This window comes from Eptatretus burgeri, chromosome 6, assembly GCF_056783735.1.
Source record: "Eptatretus burgeri isolate ZD-2024b chromosome 6, Ebu_testis_v1, whole genome shotgun sequence".
In the NCBI taxonomy this organism is placed as follows: domain Eukaryota; kingdom Metazoa; phylum Chordata; class Myxini; order Myxiniformes; family Myxinidae; genus Eptatretus; species Eptatretus burgeri.
This window is the reverse complement of record NC_140966.1, coordinates 13,916,829-13,940,085: the sequence shown is the minus strand read 5'-3', so window position 1 is coordinate 13,940,085 and position 23,257 is coordinate 13,916,829. Positions and strand designations below refer to the sequence as shown.

The following is a 23,257-nucleotide window of genomic DNA, read 5'->3' as shown; positions in this document are numbered from 1 at the left end:
CCCAATTTCTCTCAGTTGATTGTTTGATTGCCATTTGTATTACAGTGCACAAGAAGGTAGAAATAAATGAATGACACGTTTATCTAACCATTTATTCAAGAAAAAATTATTACGGAACTGTACCAAGATGTTTTACTTGCAATTTTCAAAGTGCCCTCCCTCGTGATCGATGCACAAATTGCAGCCGAGCAAGCACAGAGCGGCACACACATCTGCAGAGTTAGATATCAATTTCCTCAAACTTTGCAGTGATTTGAGCCTTCAATTCCTGAATGGTACGAGACTTTTCAAGATAAACAAGGTCTTTCATGAGCCCCCAAAGAAAGAAATCTTGAGGTGTAAGGTCTGGGGAGCATGCCGGCCACTCGATCGGACCGCGGCGGCCGATCCACTTTCTGGGAAAGTTTTCATCAAGCCACTGACGAACATAGCGTCCATAATGAGGTGGAGCTCCATCATGCTGGAAATAACAGTCCTGATCTTGAACCCTGGGCCAAAAGAAGGTTTGCAGTGACAGATCCCTCAAAGAAAAAGGGTCCAATTATCCCTAATGGAGATATGGCTGCCCAAACTGTCACTCCAGGTAAATTTACCTCCTTCTCAACTGTCACTCTTGGGTTATTCGCAGCCCAGTAGACACAATTGTGTCTGTTAATTGTGCCATTAAGCTTAAAACATGCCTCATCTAACCACCAGATGTTGTCTAGCATTGTGTCCTCTTCGTAAAGTTTAGCTAAGAGCTCTTCGAAAAATTGAAGATGGCGTTCATCATCTCCATCAGGAAGGGCATGCAGTAAGCGTGGAATGTAAGGTTTCCATTTTTTCTGGTGAAGGATACGGATAACACTTAATTGGCTCCCTTCCAACTCTGCAGATAAACAGCGAGTTGACTTATGCAGACTTTGTTCCAGTCTTCTGATGGCTTCTTCAGCCTCAGCAACATTCGTTGCCGTTTTCGGACGACCGGACTTCTTTGCAGTGGCTACCAACCCTGTTGCTTCAAATTTCTCGACAATCAATCGTATGTTTCTTCCCTGAGGTGGGTTAATATCGAATTCCTGTGCCAAACGGCATGCCGCCAGCGTTGGTTGTTCATTACATTTGTAGTAATGTTTCACGGCCGCAATGCGTTGATTCATTGAAAGGCAATTCATGGTTCAATTTGGTGCAAATTCAGTAACTTTCCAAACTCGCAGCAATAACCTGCAAAACAAAATCAAAAATAAATATATTACGAAAATTAATAATCTGCAAGACAATTATTAACAACATGACTTCCCAGAAAGAATCTGACTGCCGAAAAAACAGAAATCGGGCGCTACTTTGACTCACCCTGTGTGTATGTATGTATATATATATATATATATATATATATATATATATATATATATATATATATATATATATATATATATATATATATATATATATATATATATATATATATATATATATATATATTGTTACGGTTGTGGAAATTCGCATTACACCATAAATGGTCCTCAGGTGAGATATATCGGTAAGTCCATGCGTAGTTAGCCCAAACCCATTGTATAGAGGGAATATACGTGATCCATTCGGGCTGCGATTCTTCAGTGAGCCGTTTTTCTTCTGCTGTAGTTAATTTGGTGCAAGAACAACAACGAACATCACCGCAACCAACATCTCAACGATCACGCCATTCACTACACGACGCCAACAATCACGCCATTCACACCACGACGCCACCTTCCACTTGTTTTTTTGATGCGCAGGGTGACGTCATGGCTGCACGTGTGGTTGGAACCCGGCAGGAGGGTGAATCCCTGCCGGATGGTGCCGTCCAGGAGGGACGAGGTACAAGGTGCGCGAACAGCTGCCATGACGTCACGTAAAGGTGCGCAGATTGCGAGTTGCCGCGGTGGTGTGCGCATAAAAAAAAAAGCCTCGCTTCGGGTGAACAGGATTCCCTGGGCAGGGGTGGAAGACCCCCTGCCCTGGGCACAGGATACCTCTCGTTAGACCGACTTCATGGGGCAGGGGTAAGTCCTCATGGAATCCGTGGAATGGATTAGTTAGAGGGATTGTAGTTGAGATTTAGGAGGGGAAATGGAAAAGGATTTGAGGACAGTGACAGACTTTGGATGTGTAGTGGGGACGTAGCTTAGCTACGTAGATGAAATGGAACGTGCTGTAGTGTAAGGGACGACGTGGGAGCATGAGTTAGTTTGGGGATGTAGTGAGCAGGTTGGCAGAGTTCAGCGATGTGTGAGAAGAGGAGCGGAAAATGTACTTGGTGAGTGAGTGAGGCCAGCGGGTCTGAGTGAATGGAGTGATTGGGGAATGCATGGTGTGATGAGTGATTGGGGGGGGGGGGAGGAGTGATTCCCGCCCAAGGGACCCTGGGGTCAGAGTAATGCGAGTTAGGGGGTTAGTTAAAATGGAAAATGGAGGTCGTTTTGTTGTTGGTGGGGTGCAGGAGCCCTGTTGACGGGCTGGGAGCGTGGCTGTGAAAGGTGAGTATCACTGAGTGGGTACCCCGGGCACCGGGCTAGTTGGCCGCGGTAGGCCAAGGGCCCATGGGGGGCCGGGATAGTGTGGTGGGCACGGATGCGCCCGCATGATGCGGGGGCCCAGGGCGCCATTAGCCGCGTGGGCAGTGCATTGGGCACGGGCACCCAGGGAAGGGGCCCGGGGCGCCAGCCTGCCACGCGAGCGTTTCAGGGGAGTCGCCAGGGAGGGCACTCCCCGGTGTTTAGGGAGCTGGTAGGCTCGGAGGCAGTGTAGTGCCCTGGGGTGCCATCGTTGGGGAATCGGCAGAGGGTAGTGCCCGTCAAGGGAGCCACGCGTCCCAGCCGTGAGACCGTGTGAGGGCACGGGAAGAAAATTGGGGGGGCATGGGCCGAAATTGTGAGACTCCAACACAGGCGACAGGAATCTGGGTTGATAGAACCAGAAGATTAAGCGAGAGGCGCTTGTTGAAAGCCACGGGGTAGTTTAAAGGTTAATGGATAGGGTAGGTAGGAAGTGTACCCCTCCACACCATCCATCCCTTCGCTCTCGTTGTGGGCCGCTGGACCCACTCTGGGTTAGATCGCTGAAGTCTGAGGAGGCCATCCTGAGGTTTGAGTTGGGCCTCGACGCAGGACGCTAGCCCTCCCTCATTCCCCTCCAGGAAGGGAACGTAGGTTTGGGAGTAGGCTAGGTGACGAGATAGGTTAGCCGAACAGAGACAGTAAAGGGGGTTAGGGGACGAATTCTAGTGGGGAAGTAAAAGTGGAAATAAAAACAACAAAAAAATAAGTTGGGGCTAAATTGGGTTTCACAAATTAAGGGAGTGGGTATGGACGGAGACAGACAAAGGCGATAGGTTGGGAGGGAGACGGGTAGGTAGGTCCGAGCCTGCTTTCTGAGTGGCCAGCACCACCGCACTCCCTCCATCAAACTGCACTGCACGGCAAGAGGCTGGCCAACTTCATCGGCTGGCTGTTTTGCTGTGAGGCTTGTACCAGCCAGATCGTCTGCAGCTGTTTTTGCTTCAAGGCCTGTGCCGGTCGGATCGTTTGCCGGCTGTGTTTGCCTGCAACGGCCTTGTTCTGCAGGCTGTGTTTGCCTGCTCACCTTTGCCATGCCATGCCTGCTGCCCTCATCTTCTTTTTGCCCCTGTTCTGTGTTGCATTTTCCCCGCCCACTGTTCATTACCATGTGCGCCAGGATCCTCGTGCAAGTTGCAAGGACTGTCCTGTTGGCAGCTACAACACGGGCCTGCAGTAGCGGCCCGTGCGCCGGTTGACTTTTACGTTTTTCCTGCAGAATCCATTGATCCTGGGCCATGGTTTAGTGTAAATTATAAGGTTAAGATGTCTTGTACATATGAGTGCGCCCCCGGCATGTCTGTCTAGCGCCGGCAATATTATTTAAGTCGTCTGAGTGAGTGTGTTTGTTAGTTAGTTACTCAGCCATCAGGTTATTTATTTTGGGGACACGAATACACTGAATGTCGCATTCAGGTATTTGAAAGTAAAACGTATTAGGGGAGAACTACACATGATGGCACACGAGAATTTGACGACTCGGGACGAGTCTGTAAAAAGGGGAGGGGGTAGTGTTACGGTTGTGGAAATTCGCATTACACTATAAAGGGTCCTCAGGTGAGATATATCGGTAAGTCCATGTGTAGTTAGCCCAAACCCGTTGTATAGAGGGAATATATGTGATCCATTCGGGCTGCGATTCTTCAGTTTTCTTTTGTTTTTTTTTTGCTGCCGTTTTTCTTTTGCTGTAGTTAATTTGGTGCAAGAACAACAACGAACATCGCCGCAACCAACATCTCAACGATCACGCCATTCACTACACGACGCCAACAATCACGCCATTCACACCACGATTCCACAACTACGCTACCACCATCTTCGCCACTCGCCATTCAACGAGCACCGTGCGGTCACGATCTTCGCGGGACGGATGAAAAGGAGCGGAGTGGCAACAGCAACTCCCGCTTAAAATCTCCCGCCAAGATCTCCGCCAAAAACGCCGCACTTTGGCATGGGGGAGGTGCGATTTGAGCCAGGGGTCAAAGGTGAAAAAAGGTGGGGGCCTGATTTTGGGGGAATGATTCCCTGGCCACCCGAGCCGAAACTGACTTTCCCCATCCCCCGCACGGCGCGGAGAGGGGGGAACGTGAGGGCACGCCCCTTTTTGGGAAGCTTCCAGAAGGGAGGTGGCGACAGAAATGGGGCAGAGCAAAGGGCGGAGCCAGCCCCTACAAAAGGCGAGTGTGGAGAGTTGAAAGCTCGAGGCTCTTGGTTCGTTCAAGCGATTGACAAAAGGCGTGGGCGTGAAGGTCGACGAGAACGTCGTTCCCTTTCCTGTTCCCTTGTCCCTGAAGGGGAATTGTGGAGAGTTGTGGTGATCATTCCTGGTCGGAGGTTCTGTTCGTTCGTCCGAGCTGTCGGGCGGACGACACGTGCAGGCGCGCGCGGCACGAGCCAGTGGACCACGCTGGAGGGACTCAGAGTTACGGTCGCCAAGGACTCGACGCGCTCAGGGAAGTCACGACTTCCATTTCTTTTGGGTTTTTGTATGAATGGTGTGGCGCCGTGTCCTGTAAAGTAGAATTGTGTAAGTGACTGTGCTGTGAATAATTGCTTAATCGGTTTTAACTCTTTCCCTGCCTTCTTTTGACTGTCAATACATGCTTGTCTGTGTGTGTAATAAAATGCTTGCTTGTTGAACTGTTTCCCGTTTCGTTGCGTCTTTTTCCCTTATTTGAAATCTCCGTCTTGCATCACGTAAGGGATTGGTAGTGGGTTTAAAACACTCGGTAACTAATCTGAACCGTCAAAGTCGACGATAACTCCGCTCGGTTCTCCCTGTAGTACGGAACGAGCCGCTTAAACGGTTCGTGTCCGGAATTGACCTGTGGCGTGGTACAACTCCTCGGTACGCTATCCGTGCGGGTACTTAGGTAAATCGACCATTCGGCGATCGGACCCTATTTCGCGCGGGTAGAATGTGGACCGAGTTGTGGTGAGGTTAAACCCCCACCCGTGACTGGCTCCTGGCGGTAGTTCCCAGAGGGTCACGACTGAATTGTCCGTTCCGGTCGGCGACGCGGTCGCCATTCAAGTCAAGCGGCCGATCGCATGCCGGACGGGCCAGAATTCGCAACATATATATATATATATATATATATATATATATATATATATATATATATATATATATATATATATATATATATATATATATATATATATATATATACATATATACACATACATATAATCACAAGCTGGTCAAACACTTGGAATGTGTCTTTCAATCCTGACAAATCTCACAATATCACTTCCTCTCTCCAATAGGACCATCTGGCAAACCTTCCAAGCCACGTTAGCAACAACCATCTTAAGGAAGTTCAGTTATTCAAACTCTTGGGTCTTACTATCGGCCATGATCTTTCGTGGGCAAACCACATTTCAAAGTTGGCCTCCAAAGCCAGTCAGCAACTGGGGATCCTGTATCATACAAAGTCCTTCCTTGACACAACTGAGCCTCTAACCACATGCAAAGCCAACATCTACAGCATGATGGAGTACAACTCTCCCCTCTGGCGTGGTGCTCCTGCCTCACATGTTGCTCAGCTTGATGCCGTGGAAACCGAGGCCCTCAAGATAATTGGAATCACCCACTATGAAGCTGAGTCTGTGGGCCTCTCACTTCGCTATCACAGACAAGTCGGTGGTCTGTCCATCTTCTACCATGGCCTTCGTGGTCTTGAACCCTCTGCGCTTTCTCCCCCAGGTTTCTGCAGCGTGCACACGGTCCACCATCAACCCCTTTTCTGGTGAAACTCACGAAATGCAGAATAGAACCACTGCTCACCTCCACTCACTAGTTCTTTTTTTCCCCCACCTGTGGAACAAACTTCCACATTCTTTTCAATCTCTTTCTTCCCTCCAAGTCTTCAGGATCGCTGTTCACCACCATCTCAGACCATCCCCCATCCAAAATAATGATCTTTTCTACCCCTGTGAACACCCCTGTCAAACCCACAGGCCCAACCTCTTTCCAAATTTCCAGTTTCTCCTTCCTGAGAGTTTGCTCAGAATTGTATTCTTGTCCACCTAATCCATCCTCCCCTACCCCACTTTCCTCCCAACATCTATTATTTGTCCAAGTCTCTCTCTATTTTATCCTTCAACCACACTGTTGGTGGTTATATATATATATATATATATATATATATATATATATATATATATATATATATATATATATATATATATATATATATATATATATATATATATATATATATTTATATATATCTCTCATCCTGATCCATTCAGTGTACTCGCTCTTCCACAAGCCTGGACTCTATTTAAAAAAAAAAAAATCAAAGAAGATAGAGGCTCATTGGAAAAGCTGATCATGTGCAATGGCACACACGAGGCAGAAATAAAAATGAGGATGGGTCTCAATCTGAATATTGCAGTGACTTGAGGCCTACTTTGAGGTGACATATGACCAAGCACACATTGCATGCACAAAGCAAGACCATTTGGTGAACCAATCGTCAGAACAGAGCCTTCCCTAATTGGACAGCCACACAATGTGGTGGTGACAATTTTGGAAAGTGGATCGTTAAAACTTGGTGAATAAGTGTGTACATATCATTCAGTACCAGGAAATATGCTATTTCAGCAAACACTAAAAAGAAGAAATAAATTACTTTAACGTTGAATATCTTGGACCCTAAAATCAAACAGGGACAAAACAGCACAATAATGAATCACAGAGAAAGCACAATGCACTGCGCATTCCAGCTATAATCATTGACCATCATGATGATGATGATGGCAACTTTGTTCAACCTTTCTTGGCAGATCCTTTCAACATCAACATGTAGTTGTGGAGATATATTGATTCCACATATCAGATTATTTAACATTTTGTGACAAAGCAGCAGATCTAATCATTTGGACTGGCTTAGTCAGCTAACATTCCATCAACTTGCAATGAATGACCCAATCCTGCTAATTTAATGTTTACATTTATTGGAGGAGGAAAAAGAAGTATTATGTTTTACGTTATTATGCATGTGACAAGCTTGCTCCACTCTTGCACTGAAAAAGCATTAAAAAAAATACAAAACCTTGTGCTCTCTCAGCCCTCCGAGCCAACAAATAAACTGCAGGATAGATGCGTTCTTCTAGGAATGTAACCCCCCTCCTTGTTCAAGTTTTAGAAGCCAGGGTTACTGTCCACCTCCACTCTTTCGTTCCTCTTTTCTCCCGTTTGTGGAACCACATTCAGGTCAGGTCAGGTATGGGAGCATGTGCCAGAACAGCGCGTCGCTGCGTCCACTTTCCGCCGGTACTCCAGGGGCCTCCGTCTGGCCATCCCCCAGGCAGATGCCAGGCCCATCCCCATCTCCTTGAGATGATGGTCAACCTGCTGCAACCATGAGGCACGTGGTCGGCCCACTGGCCTCCTCCACTCACGAGAATCCCCCGCTGAGAGAATCTGGTGAGCAGGATCAGCGTCAGGAAAATGAGCCACATGTCCATACAGCCGCAACTGACGCTCACGGACCATGCAGGTAACAAATCTCATCCGAGTCTCTCTCAGCAACCGCTCGTTGGATACAAAATCCGACCAGCGATAGCCAAGGATTCTCCGAAGAGACCTGGTACCAAAGGAATTAAGTCTTTGTCTCAGATCCTTGGTCAGAGTCCAAGTCTCGTATCCAGAGAGCAAGACTGGAAGTACCAAGGACCTGAAGACTCAGACTTTTGTCCTCCCGCACAGGTACCGGCAGCGCCACACCCCATGATCCGGTGAATCCATGACTCCCCAGGCCCGAACCAGACGTCTATTGTCCTCTGACTCGCAGCCAGCAGAGACATGAATATCACTGCCAAGGTAAGTGAATCTCTCCACGACCTCAACATCCTCACCACAAACAGACAGGACAGCAGCATCCAAGATGTCACCGAAAGCCTGGATCTTAGTTTTGACCCAAGAAACCCGTAATCCCAGCGGCTCCGACTCCTCATTCAGCACCTCGAGGGCCCCCCAAAAGGATGTCTAAAGCCTCCGCAAAGATGACTGCATCATCTGCAAAATCAAGGTCCGAGATCTTGACATTCCCAAACGATGCACCGCAGCTTGATCTCTCCGACATCCTCCCTAAAATCCAGTCCATACAAGTGCTGAAAAGTGTGGGGGACAGTACACAACCCTTGACGAACTCCAGTAACAACTGGAAATAAGTCAGAGATGGTACCACCACACTTCACAGCACTCTCAGTACCAGAGTAGAGTTCAGACATCAGATAGATCAGTTTTGGTGGCACCCCACGAAGACCAAGAATCCTCCAGAGGACATCCCGATTCACTGAATCGAACGCTTTACAGAGATCAACATAGGCTGCAAGCAGCCCCTGCCGAAACTCTTGTCTGTGTTTGGTGAGGACACAAAGAGCAAGGATACGGTCAATCGTTGGCCTCTTTGGTGTAAAGCCTGACTGCTCTGGACGCTGGTGCTCAAGCAGATGGTGGCGAACCCCATCAAGATTTATCCGAGCAAAGACCTTGCCCGGCACTGAGAGCAGCGTCACCCCTCGGTAGTTGTTGCAGTCTTGGCGATCACCCTTCCCTTTCCAGAGAGGAACAACAAGGCCCCTCTTCCAGTCAGTTGGGATGATACCTGTGTTCCAGGCAGAGCACAAAACTGCATGCAACGACACGAGTGCAGCATTTCTACCAGCCTTGAGAAGTTCAGCATGGATGCCACAGATCCCTGGAGCTTTGCCCCGTTTCAACTGGTTCACCGCAGCCCGTGTTTCCACAAGCGAAGGTGGACCACAGTTGATTCGAGGGTCAGCAACAGGGATTGTAACACCCTTGACGTCCAACTCGACAGCTGGGGGATCAGCCCGGTACAACCGCTCAAAGTAACCGGCCCAGCGGGCCTTCACTTCAGTCTCCTTTGTCAAGAGCCTACCACTCTCTGCTCTAACTGCAGTGCTCCGAGGGATGGGCTTGGATGAACGCAATGCGCGAATTCCCCTGTAAGCGGGACGAGAATCACCTGTCCACAGGTGATGCTCTACCCCATCACAGATTCTTCGCACATAGGCCTCCTTGTCCACCCTCAGTGCACGTACAGTTTTACGCCTCAGCTCCCTGAACAGCTCAGCTCTGCCATTCAGCCTGGCCCTGCGACTCTGGTCAATGGTATCCAGTGTCCCTTGAGACAAAATTCTTCTTTGCCCTGTGGTGAGCTCCAAGACATCCACCGGCAACATCAAGGACGGTGGTCTTGAAGGCACTCCACAACTCTCCAGGACCCCCAAAGCACCCAGACCCCCCAAGTGTCCAGTCAGCCTGTTCGCAAACTCCTCAGCTACTCTCTCATCCCTGAGCTTGCCAACATCCAGCCTCGGCTGGGATGGTACCAATCTCCAGGATTTAAGGTACAGCTTTAGAGTTGCTACAACAAGCCTGTGGTCAGTATTGAGGAACTGAGCACTCCGGTAGACCCTGCAGTTCTGGATCATCCTCCAGCGACCGTCAATGAGGACATGGTCAATCTCCTTTGCCGCACCGCCAGCGTTGGAATATCAAGTCCAGCGATGAGCTTGTGGGCGCTGAAACCATGAACCAGCCACCCTAAGTCCATGACTTCTTGCAAAGTCAAGGAACTTAGTGCTATTCTGGTTCATAGTTCCTGACCCATGGGGACCAACACATGTCTCATAACCGTCCCTATCAGTTCCAGTCGATGCATTGAAATCCCCCAAGACTAGAAGTGTATCTCGTCTGGGGCACTGATCAACCACAGACTCGAGCGTGGCGTAGAATGCATCCTTCACAGTGAGATCACTCGCCTCAGTCGGAGCATAAACAGAGACCAGGGAAATGACACCAAAGGAGTGACGAATCCTTAATCTCATAATACGCTCGTTGACCGGTGTTACCTTAATTATCATTGGGGTCAGCTTATTGGACACAGCAACAGCAACTCCTTGGGTATGGTAACCATCAGAGCGACCAGACCAATAGTAGGTGTAACCACCCACCATTATCTCGCCGCAATCCGGTCTCCGAACCTCAGAGAGAGCTGCAATCCCGATGTCCAAACGCTTGAACTCAGATGATAACAGAGACAGGTGATCATCCTCTTGAAGGGATAGGACATTCCAGGCACCCACCCGAAGGGACCGCCTCTGGTTAACCCAAGGAGACCGCTGTCTGGTGGACGACACCTCAGCACCACTCCGACACACTCTCCCGCAATCTGACCCAGGGATGTTACCCCGTGGTTTCCCTCCTATCATCAAAGATTGGGGGTCCCGAAGGCTTTGCCCCAATCCCGTCATCCGGTGAGCTGCCCTGTGAAGGGAAGCTGCACAGGATGTACTCCCACGGAGTGGGTTTTCAGGTTTTTTTGCGTTTTGCGGAATGAAGGGTTTTATGGTGGCCGAAGTGCAAATCCTACCACCAACCTCCTGATAAAAAAAGTAACCCAGCTGCAGGAGGACGTCCGCAGACACAGTTGGGCACTAGAACCACATTCCTGAAACTATTATATTGCAGTCCTTCTCCCAGGACTTGAAAAGAAACTGGTGCACCAAGATCTGATGTCATCCTCTATCCCTACCAACAATCTTTTCTAGCCACATTAAGATTACCTGGTTACTGTTTGCTCCTTCCCCTTATTGGTGTCGAACTACTACCCCACAGTCAGTTCATTGTTTTTTTTTGTTTTTATTTTTTAAACTCTCGGTCATCTCACTCTTATAGGAAAAAAGAAAACAGAAAAAAGAAAAAAGAAAAAATAATTACCCCCGTGTGGGGGTGACGGTCATCTTTATAATACCACAAGTTCTCAATGTTCAGTTCAGGTAACCGCGAAACAGTCCAAATTAACCATTTAGATTGAAATATTTCACAGAGATATATATACGACTAATGACATAATTAATAAATATGTCTTGTTCATTTAGTACCCGGATTAACATATCAGAATCACCAGTAAGTGCAATACGTGGTTTTCCAGTCCGTCCACTCTCTGGGGACATTTCACTTCCGGTTGTAGAAAAAAAACGAAAAATTAGGCTTAGCTCTCGGAGATTATGATAATCCTGTCGATTATAATGAAACTTTCAGAATGAAAATTGGTCAAGTATTTATACAGATATTGAGGTTTTAAAAATCGTTAGAGCGAGCAAATTCATTAATTATTAATTCCACAGAAGTTTCGTGACACTGCACAAAGTAACATGTCAGGTATGAAAAAAACATTTTGTATGCCAGATTCATTAATTATTAATTCATTAATTATGGAATGTATTCATTGATATATTAATCAGAAAGCCCGAAGCATGTAGCATAATTTATCACTTATCCCCTCATCCGGAATCCGTGGCCTCGCCCCACAGCCTGCAGCCCTATGTCCGCCGGTGATTATGTTAGATATCGGCACGATCGAGAGGAGCCTGCGAATTATCCCTGCTGATGCACTGAATTGATGCAATCGTTCGGCAAGAATATTCGTTGTCAAGATGTTGCGTGATTAAATCACCAATGCAGGAACTCAAATTTATACCGCCGACATACTTCGTAACAATCACCTTCGCCCCAGAAACCACAGTCAATCTGAACCACGCTGGCCACTGCTCAGACGCCATGACCAGACTACTGCGCAGTTCTACTACGCAATTTGGTTAAAGATGACGCGGCATTTTGGCGCGCGCGCACGAAATTATATTTTGAAAATAAATGCCGAAGTTTACATTTCAGGTTTTGAAACTTTTGCACCTTCGGCAGAAAATGTATAAATATAAAAGGCTAAAAATGTGTTTTATATTTATATTTCATTTCTCCTTCCTTCTTTGCGAATCGCATCGGCGTTTTTGGCCATCTTCCAGATCACGTGACGATCAAACGGGAAGGAAATTCAAAAATCTGTCTGGTTAGATACAAGATAATATTTTTTACTATCATAATCAATAAACAGTTGCCGAATATCTTGTAAAATGGCAGACTAGATAGATTTTGAAAATGGCGATTTTTATAACTTACGTGACCTCGTCCCTGACCTTGAACCCGGACAAAAGTTATATCGTTGTGCAACACTCATCGACCTCTACCCACATACTAAGTTTCAGCAAGATCGGAAAGAAAAATTGTTGACGGACGTACGGACATTTTGTCCGGCTTTATTAGGTCATCTCTGTAGAGATGACCTAAAAAGGCTATCAATTTTTGATGAAAAAAGGGGGATAGGGTGTGAAGATGAGAAGTATATATATATATATATATATATATATATATATATATATATATATATATATATATATATATATATATATATATATATATATATATATATATATGGACGCACACACGCACACCTTGTGGAAGAGCTAGATCAGAATTGAAGATACCAAAATTGGAAAGAAGGAAATACCATGAACAGCAGAATAGAAGTGAGATGAAAGTGAGATCAAGGTGAGGGGAGAAGGATACATAGGGGGGGTGAACAAGCTGCACACAAGCCGTGAATGAAACACAGCAAGAGGTGTAAGGGGAAGGTGGGGACAAAACAGAAAAAGAACAAACCAACCGACAACAAACACAAGAAAAGATGAGGGAGAGGGGGGGGCTAAGGAAAATCACAGTTTCCTGGAAAACAAAGGAATGCTTGGGAATGGGGTCATTTGGGGTTGAAGAGATTAGGAGTTTGGATGGGGGTGAACAGCCGTCATGAAGCCCTGGAGGGAAGGAAGAATGGAACCGAACAGATTGGGGGAAGTCGGTTCCACAGGCAAGAGAAAAGAGGAACAAATGAGTGGAAATTTGCAGTGATCCTGGATTTTGAGAGTTTAACAAGAAGCGTGTTACTGGCAGACCATGTGCACTATGCACAAACCTGGGAGGGAAAGAACCAATGAAGGGCACTTCAAAAGAAGCCAGATATATTTTCAAAGCATCCTATAAGTGTAGCCAACTACTTGTATATTGTCGCAGTGCTGGTGATCCAAGTTAATCCCCACCGACCAAATTTGTGGTGACGGTCTGTCAACACCGCCAGCCTAGATAGTCGAGCAGTTTTTTCCTTAATAGGAGGCAGACACGTTGATCCTCGGAGATTAGAACGCACGTGGGACGGGCAGGGCGCGGCACTTTCGGAGTGACGGAGGCACGGAGGCACGGGAAACACAGCACAGGAGGGTTTATACTCGAACCCCACAACAAATACACGGACGCATCAACTTAAAATAAACAGATTTAATGAAAATAGACTATTTACAAAGTACAATAATCAGAATATAATACGTGAAGTAAACTAAAGTCTAAAGTCGAGGCGCCTCAGCACACATACAAGGGCAAACAAAATAAAAGAAAATCCTTCCTTTATTCTGGCACTTAGCTTTGTGCAGAGATGGTCTTTGTGGAACTTGGAATCGAGGCGCTTCGATTTGCACGTGTCGACGCGCGCAAAATGGTGCCAAGCCGCTCTCTCGCAGCGGAAACGTTTGTCAGGCAATTCGTGAGCGGTATTCAACACCAATGCTCAGAGACCCTGGGCAGCTGCTTCGTGCATCGATTGTCCTCACCGACACGCTGTTTGACAAAAGGCTCCGGGGTCCATCTCTCACGACCCAACCAAGAGCCAGTGGGCAACGTGTTGCTTAGTATGCGAGCCAATTCACTTCAAAATATATACGAGAATCATGCAGTCTTCTTCATGCGTCGAAGGAAAGCCATTTCGGCATGCCGAGAGGAGAGCAAAGCGAGATCCTCCGTCCAAGCCACATTCCTACCATGACTACAACTGCCCTCCTCACACCGACCTCGTGCATTTCTCCAGATCTCTGAACTCTTTCTGATGTCACACCGAACCACCATTCCACCTCCGGGGCGTGGCTTGCTCGCACTAAACCCGGGAAGGCGGGGCCTCTCTGTCTGATTGGAACGCCTGCCTTGGTTCTGACGTCACGCCCATCAATCATCAGTCTCGGGGGTGTGACTTCACTCACCACAACCTTGGAGGCGGGGCTTTTGCCTGCTCCGCACGTTTGGCTCTCTTGCAAGTGCAAAAATGTCGGAATAGGTTCCAGGGGGGCAATCACATACTGGGGGAATTTATTCTTAATCCCTATCTAATCCGCACGACCACACACACACACACACACACACACACACACACACACACACACACACACACACACACACACACCTGTGGTGGCATGTAACACTTAAGCTCATAGTTTCCCTACTTAATTACATCGAGATGTCCCCTTCACATCCATGGACTAAACAACTCTATTCAATCCTAACTTTCCCATTAAATTCGTCCATCTACCCCCACAACTGTAACAATATCTTTTAAGTGTCACCTGTGTGTTTATAAAGATTATGTTTGACAAGCATCTTGCTCCAGATTACCTGCTGACCATCAAAAAGTTATTCTGGGTGATCCAACAATGCAACATTTACACCCTGAAAATCATCATGACAAAAGTAATACACCACGTCATTCTGACCAACTGTAGACATATAAATCACCATTTTTAATCACATTATTCACAGACTCACCGCTTAATATTGTATGTTGTGTCCAGAGGCGTTTCCTCAATCAGAGTGACATAGACAAGCGTGCAGATGAGAATGAAGAGCACAGTAACAGTGTGAGCTCTCCTGCAACAGGAACCAGACAACAAACTTGTAAATGTTCAAATTAAAGGGCTGAATGTGAAAGTTAGACTTCCGTTTGCCATTTGTGTCAGTTGAATAAGGAATATGAACTTATTGGTGATATCTTAACAAATTATCAAACAAATTATGTGCAGAAGGCTCTCCGACAAAGGGACAAGATTACAAATCAAATCAATAAAAATTAATTTAATTTTCAAAGAGATCTCAAAGTTTTCTCCTGAGATTTTTTTTTCATTTTTTTTTTTTTTTTTGGAAGACAAAAAGATACAGAAAAAGAGAAGAAATTCAAACATAAAAAGTTAATCATTTTAATTCGGTATAAAAGGTACCCGTATTAAAATAAACTAGCAGAGTAACCACCCCATGGGCAATCTTGTTCCAAGCATGCAACACGTTCTTCTGACGTATACCTCTATTTGGGCGGTGTATAGGCAACTGACATCTCTGTATACACAACAACAAAAAAAAATTGAAGGGCACTTGGTAGAGCGCATACCTCCGCCACGTAATGCCTGATCCACGAGAACATATCAGGCCCAATACATTTTTGGCCCTCTCTCTCTCAATTGTGAAGAATCACTTTTAAAATTAAATAATTCTCGGATCCAGATCCGGATTCGGATCTTCACCAAAATCGAATCAATTTGTCCTCGTCATACACCCAACCTGTCCACCAAGTTTCGTCCATATCCGTCCGCAACTTTTTGAGATATTTTGCTCTATATTGGTTTAGCCCGATCTCTCAACGGTGAAGAATCGCTTAAAAAAATTCTCGCAGTCGGATCCGGATCCGAATCTTCACTAAAATCTAATCAGTTCGTCCTTGTTCCACACTGAACCTGTCCACAAAATTTCATCCGGATCCGTCCACAACATTTTAAGATATCCTGTACACAAACAGACAGAAAGGGGTGAAAACATAACCTCCTTCACCTTCGGTAACGGAGGTCAAAAACGATGTAATAATCCTTTTGTCTTATCCTCATCTTTCATCAATCCTCGTGTGCTATTCCTCAACGGGACCACATACCTCTTCAGCCTTTATTTACCCCTTATATACTGAAAGAATATCTTGCTGTTATGTTAAATATTTTTGAGTACGTCCTTTTCATATTCCCTTTTAGCCTGTAGAGTTATATTCTCTGGCGAGGACAGTTAAAGGCAAGGGTCTTTCACTCAGAGAGTAGTTAATTTAATGCATGGATTGGTCTCCCTGGAAAGGTAGCGACAGCAGAAATAGTAGTTAGGTTTAAATTGGAATGCTACTGGAAATGGAGGGGTACGGAGATATTGGCAGGAGTTATAAGTAGATTGTGTGGGGATGGGTGATGGGACATCTGCGGGAGGGTCTCATCAAAGGCAGAGTATGTGGTCAGTCTTTTTGTATTTCTCATCCTGCAATCATCATACTCATCCTCATCTTCCTCCTGCTCCACCTCCTCCTCCTCCTCCTCAAAATATTTATCGCAATAATCTATCTATAATTCCAGCAATCTGTGTGTGTGTGTGTCTGTGTGTGTGTATGTATGTGTTTCTGTATGTGCGTCTGCGACCGCCGTTTCTCGACAACCACTGGTCCGATCGAATTGAAACTTGCCAGGAATATTGCCGGGGACCTGAGGATGTGCCTTTTCAAGGTTTGATATTAATCGGACAAGCGGTTGCCAAGTTACGGCCATTTATCTGTCAGCCAATGACAGGACAAGGTGCTATGACATCACGAATGACGTCACAATGCTTCCTGTTGTTTTTTTTTTGTTGATATGATGTCACAATTGACGCTGGGACCTGAGTATGTGCCTTTTCAAAGTCTGATATCATTCTTCATCCGTTTCAGCTGCTTCCCAAGTGTTTCCCAAGTTATGGCCATTTATGATACGGTTGGTCCGACATAATCTATCTGTAATTCCAGTAGTGTGTGTGTGTATATGTGTATATGTGTGTATGTGTGTATGTGTGTATGTGTGTATGTGTGTATGTGTGTATGTGTGTATGTGTGTATGTGTGTATGTGTGTATGTGTGTATGTGTGTATGTGTGTATGTGTGTATGTGTGTATGTGTGTATGTGTGTATGTGTGTATGTGTGTGTATGTGTGTATGTGTGTGTATGTGTGTATGTGTGTGTATGTGTGTGTATGTGTGTATGTGTGTGTATGTGTGTGTATGTGTGTATGTGTGTGTGTGTGTGTGTGTGTGTGTGTGTGTGTGTGTGTGTGTGTGTGTGTGTGTGTGTGTGTGTGTGTGTGTGTGTGTGTGTGTGTGTGTGTGTGTGTGTGTGTGTGTGTGTGTGTGTGTGTGTGTGTGTGTGTGTGTGTGTGTGTGTGTGTGTGTGTGTGTGTGTGTGTGTGTGTGTGTGTGTGTGTGTGTGTGTGTGTGTGTGTGTGTGTGTGACCGCTGTTTCTCGACAACCTCTGGTCCGATCTAATTGAAACTTGCCAGGTATATTGCTGGGGACCTGAGGATGTGCCTTTTCAAGGTTTGATATTAATCGGACAAGTGCTTCCCAAGTTATGGCCATTTATTTACCAAACCAATGGGAAGACACGTTGTTGCGTGGGCGTGGCCGATGGGGAAGGGAAGCACAGCCACGTTCCCCATTACGGGTGACAACGTACGGGCATCCGGAGAGTGATGACTTCGTGTATTCTAATAATTTCTCGATTTCTTATGCGCATTTATAGATAAACACAATGGCCCAAGTTATGATAGTTTCCCTATTAGACGGTGTATAAATTTCGGTAAGATCAGAGTGCTGGTATGCTCCAAACCAGGAAGTAAATTATTTTTTGCACGTTTTTTTTTCGTGTATTCTAATAATTTCTCGATTTCTTATGCGCATTTATAGATAAACACAATGCCCCAAGTTATGATCGTTTTCATATTAGACGGTGCATAAATTTGGGGAACATCAGAGTGAGCTGGTGTGCTCCGAAGCAGGAAGTAAATTATTTTTTGCACGTTTTTTTCTCCTCTTTCCTCTTCTCTTTGTGTTTTTCTTTGCGATGACATTGGGAAAAGGCAAAATACGTTGGCGCTAATTGAATAATTGGCCATTAAGAATAAATTGCGAATAATCGTAACTGCCATATGCGAACTTCCGGACAGTGAGGACTTCACTTCCTGATAGTGACGATTACTGTATTCTTTCTCGATTTCTTTCTCGATTTTCTAAAACCCAATACCCCAATCCAGTCAGTGACGATTACTGTATTCTTTCTCGATTTTTTTCTTGATTTATCGACTTACTGTATTCTTTCTTTCTCGATTTTATTAAACACAATGCCCCAATCCAATCGTCGTTTACGAGAGCGAAGGAACGGCCTGTGTGGTTGTTGTTTCTGGCACGCGGTTTGAAAGTTGTTTTTTTTTGCATGTACGGCCACGCACGTACGGGCACGTGAGAGCGAAGGAACAGCCTGTGTGGTTGTTTCTGGCATGCGGTTTGAAAGTTTTTTTTTGTTTTGTTTTGTTTGCACCTATGGGCACACACCTACGGGCACGCACCTCCGGGCATACACTAGTTGAAACAATGCCCCAATCCAGTTTTTGTTTTTTTTGCATGTACGGCCACGCACCTACGGGCCCGCACTAGTAACAATAATAATATTAACAACAAGGAGCTGATACTCTCGGTCCCCTGCCTTTTGGGTGGAATGAGAAATCGGATATTTGAAATATCACGACACAAGCCAAGTTACTGACATTGTTGCCATGGCAACAACATTCAGCCAATCACAGCCATGATCTAATCAGGTGGAGATAATGTCATGAGGAAGATATATCTGCAATATGAGAGCTGAATGTGCAACGGTTTCTTTTTTTTTGAAACATCACGAATGCACAAGTACATGAACAGATGATGGGTCGGTCGGTCGGTCGGATGGAGCTCATGTTAATGTCCCCCATCTCCGACATCGTCAGAGGAGCGGGGAACAAAAAAAAATTATCTAAAAAATTACTTTTTACTTAAAGATTTTGTTTGCATGCATATCCCCCCAGAAATACCACCCACAACAATACAACAACCCTTACCTTCCCATACAATTTCTCCTCCTTAAACCCCCCCCCCTACCCCTATTTGCCCCATTCTCTTCATACAAAATTTCTCCACTCTTTTAACTCCATCCTACAAAATATTTCTCCTCTCTTAATGGACCCCTCTTTATAATATTTCTCCTCTTTTAATGGACCCCTCTTTATAATATTTCTCCTCTCTTAATGGACCCCCCCTTTATATTATTTCTCCTCTTTTAATGGACCCCCTTTATAATATTTCTCCTCTCTTAATGGACCCCCCTTTTATATTATTTCTCCTCTTTTAATGGACCCCCCTTTATAATATTTCTCCTCTTTTAATGGACCGCCCCTTTATAATATTTCTCCTCTTTTAATGGACCCCCCTTTATAATATTTCTCCTCTTTTAATGGACCCCCCTTTATAATATTTCTCCTCTTTTAATGGACCCCCCTTTATAATATTTCTCCTCTTTTAATGGACCCCCCTTTATAATATTTCTCCTCTTTTAATGGACCCCCCTTAATATTATTTCTCCTCTTTTAATGGACCCCCCTTTATAATATTTCTCCTCTTTTAATGGACCCCCCTTAATATTATTTCTCCTCTTTTAATGGACCGCCCCTTTATAATATTTCTCCTCTTTTAATTGACTCCCTCCTTTATATTTCTCCTCTTTTAATGGACTCCCCCTTTATATTATTTATCCTCATTTAATGGACCCCTCTTTATAATATTTCTCCTCTTTTAATGGACCCCCCCTTTATAATATTTCTCCTCTTTTAATGGACCCCCCCTTTATAATATTTCTCCTCTTTTAATGGACCCCCCCTTTATAATATTTATCCTCTTTTAATGGACCGCCCCTTTATAATATTTCTCCTCTTTTAATGGACCCCCCTTTATAATATTTCTCCTCTTTTAATGGACCCCCCTTTATAATATTTCTCCTCTTTTAATGGACCGCCCCTTTATAATATTTATCCTCTTTTAACGGACCCCCATTTATAATATTTCTCCTCTTTTAATGAACCACCCATTATAATATTCTCCTCTTTTAATGGACCCCCCTTAATATTATTTCTCCTCTTTTAATGGACCCCCCTTTATAATATTTATCCTCTTTTAACGGACCCCCATTTATAATATTTCTCCTCTTTTAATGGACCCCCCTTTAAACGGACCCCCATTTATAATATTTCTCCTCTTTTAATGGACCCCCCCTTTATAATATTCTCCTCTTTTAATGGACCCCCCTTTATAATATTTCTCCTCTTTTTATGGATCCCCCTTTATAATATTTCTCCTCTTTTAATGGACCCCCCTTTATAATATTTCTCTTCTTTTAATGGACCCCCCTTAATATTATTTGTCCTCTTTTAATGGACCGCCCCTTTATAATATTTCTCCTCTTTTAATTGACTCCGTCCTTTATATTTCTCCTCTTTTAATGGACTCCCCCTTTATATTATTTATCCTCATTTAATGGACCCCTCTTTATAATATTTCTCCTCTTTTAATGGACCCCCCTTAATAATATTTCTCCTCTTTTAATGGACCCCCCTTTATAATATTTCTCCTCTTTTAATGGACCCCCTTTATAATATTTATCCTCTTTTAATGGACCGCCCCTTTATAATATTTCTCCTCTTTTAATGGACCCCCCTTTATAATATTTCTCCTCTTTTAATGGACCGCCCCTTTATAATATTTATCCTCTTTTAACGGACCCCCATTTATAATATTTCTCCTCTTTTAATGGACCCCCCTTTATAATATTCTCCTCTTTTAATGGACCCCCCTTAATATTATTTCTCCTCTTTTAATGGACCCCCCTTTATAATATTTATCGTCTTTTAACGGACCCCCATTTATAATTTCTCCTCTTTTAATGGACCCCCCTTTAAACGGACCCCCATTTATAATATTTCTCCTCTTTTAATGGACCCCCCTAATATTATTTATCCTCTTTTAATGGACCGCCCCTTTATAATATTTCTCCTCTTTTAATGGACCCCACCCCCCTCCGCCCTTTTTATAATAATCCATCCAATATAATAATCGCACAGTTTTGTAAACACGTAATAATGAGACACACACACACACACACACACACACACACACACACACACACACACACACACACACACACACACACAATAAACCAACACAAACCCACCAGAAGAACGTATTGGTTCCATCATCATAAACTTCCGACTCGTCTCGGCGCCTCCTCCGGCTCGGGCTCGCCGGTGCTCGAGACGCCGAGCCGTTGAGTGTGTGCCGGCCCTGTCTGCGTGACTGTAACGGAGACTCGAACTCCCATCGGCTGGAGTCCATCCTCGCTCGGCGGGCCAACTCCGAACCAGGCAAGCTTCCCCAGCGAGCACACGCCAACCCCCCCCCCCCCCGAACCCCGAAGTTAATAAAATGTAAACATCCGGCTACGGACATCAACTTCACCGAATTCTCTCCCGGAAACTCACCGCAACCGACGGAAACGTCGTCACAACAACGACGGAAGTTCTCGAAGCACATTAACGTTTACAAATTAATATGACGTACTTACAGTAAATGGTGTAAATCACGCACTGCGGGACTGAAATGGCAGTCATTGTGTAAGGAAACGAAATATAATGGCAACGAGCAAACAGCGCGCAATGTCCTGCCGATAACATACACCGCCTAAATATACACCACCAGTGTTTCGTTTCGTTTTGAGTTCCATAATTCGTTCTTTATTAACGTAGACATGTCGTTCCGGTAGCAGTGCCAATCCATCAGTTGAATTGAGATGTAAAGTCCGCCATGCAGCATTTCAAACTTTCCTCGTCCTTCTCGTGATCCCCGCGATGGTTTTTTTTTACATTCTCAAAGGTTTTCATTTTACCAAGATCCTTCGCCCGTTTGCTCGGAACTCATCGTGGAGCGGTTAATGGAGACGGGGATATACCGTCAATTAGTCCAAGCAGCAGTGGAAAAGCCTGCGACGGCGACACGGGACTCATCGCATGACAGTGATGTCATATCTACCGATTTCAAACACAACGTGTATTTGTCTACTTGTCTGTTTGTCTATCACCCCCCCCCGCCCCTTTAATAATCCCCCCTCCTCCAATCCTTTCACGCGACTGGGTGTTCACTATGGTCAAAAGACCCAGAAAACTCAAAAGTTCTAGAAGACTCAAAAGACTACGAAGGCCCAAAAACACCCCCAAAGACCAAAAAGACCCCAAGGATTCCGAAGACCGAAATAAATGATGATTGGGTGTTCACTAGAGTCTATTGTTCAGGACCAAAAAAAAACTTGAAAAACATTTTTTCATAAAAGACCAATTATGTTACATAATCTCTTCTATTGGAAATGTTGATCCGGTGATTTGCAACTGGGCCTCAAGGGTGGTGTACAGAAGCGTTTCCTTAAATAACTAGATAGATAGTATTCATCGATGCATACCCCCACACAGTCTTGAGAAGAACTTGGTGTGAACCAACTCTTTTTTTTTTAAGGTTATGACGTCATCTTTATCAAACCACATTTCCCATCGGTAGTTGATCGGTTAAGCGGTTTCTCCGATGAAGATTTTCAAAGATTTTCCCTTCGATCCAATGTGGCTGTCAGACCACATGACGCATGACGGTCATTTTTATGAAAAGCCTGTTCAAATTTCAAGTCAATCGGGTGAAAATTGAGGATTTCAGAAATTTGGCCTATGTTGACCTCAAAATTAATTGGTGGTTGAATTCAGTGAGCCGATATGAAAATTCTGTTAAAATTTCAACTCAATTGGATGAAAATTGAAAAATTTTAAGATCTGGCCTATGTTGACTTTTTGCCAATGTTGACCTCAAAAATTAATTGGTGGTTGAATTCAGTGAGGTGATATGAAAATTGTTAAAATTTCAAATCAATTGGATGAAAATTGAAAATTTTAAAGATCTGGCCTATGTTGACCTTTTGGTCGATGTTGACCTCAAAAATTAATTGGTGGTTGAATTCAGTGAGGTGGTATGAAAATTCTGTTAAA

General features: G+C 44.7%; 1 protein-coding gene across 2 annotated transcripts in view; it reads right to left on the bottom strand.

The window, feature by feature from the left end:
• The window catches only part of PTDSS2 (phosphatidylserine synthase 2), a 94,748-nt gene extending 73,033 nt beyond the window's left edge, over positions 1–21,715 (bottom strand). The window contains exons 1-2 of one of the 2 annotated variants that reach the window (XM_085884100.1): positions 21,409–21,715; positions 15,094–15,195 (exon numbers count right to left, since the gene is read on the bottom strand). In XM_085884100.1, coding sequence (XP_085740226.1) covers positions 15,094–15,195; positions 21,409–21,683 — 377 coding nt within the window. In that variant the 5' untranslated portion in view covers positions 21,684–21,715. The remainder of the gene's footprint in view (positions 1–15,093; positions 15,196–21,408) is intronic. The other variant, XM_085884099.1, reaches the window with a different exon arrangement.
• Between the last annotated feature and the right edge of the window lie 1,542 nt (positions 21,716–23,257).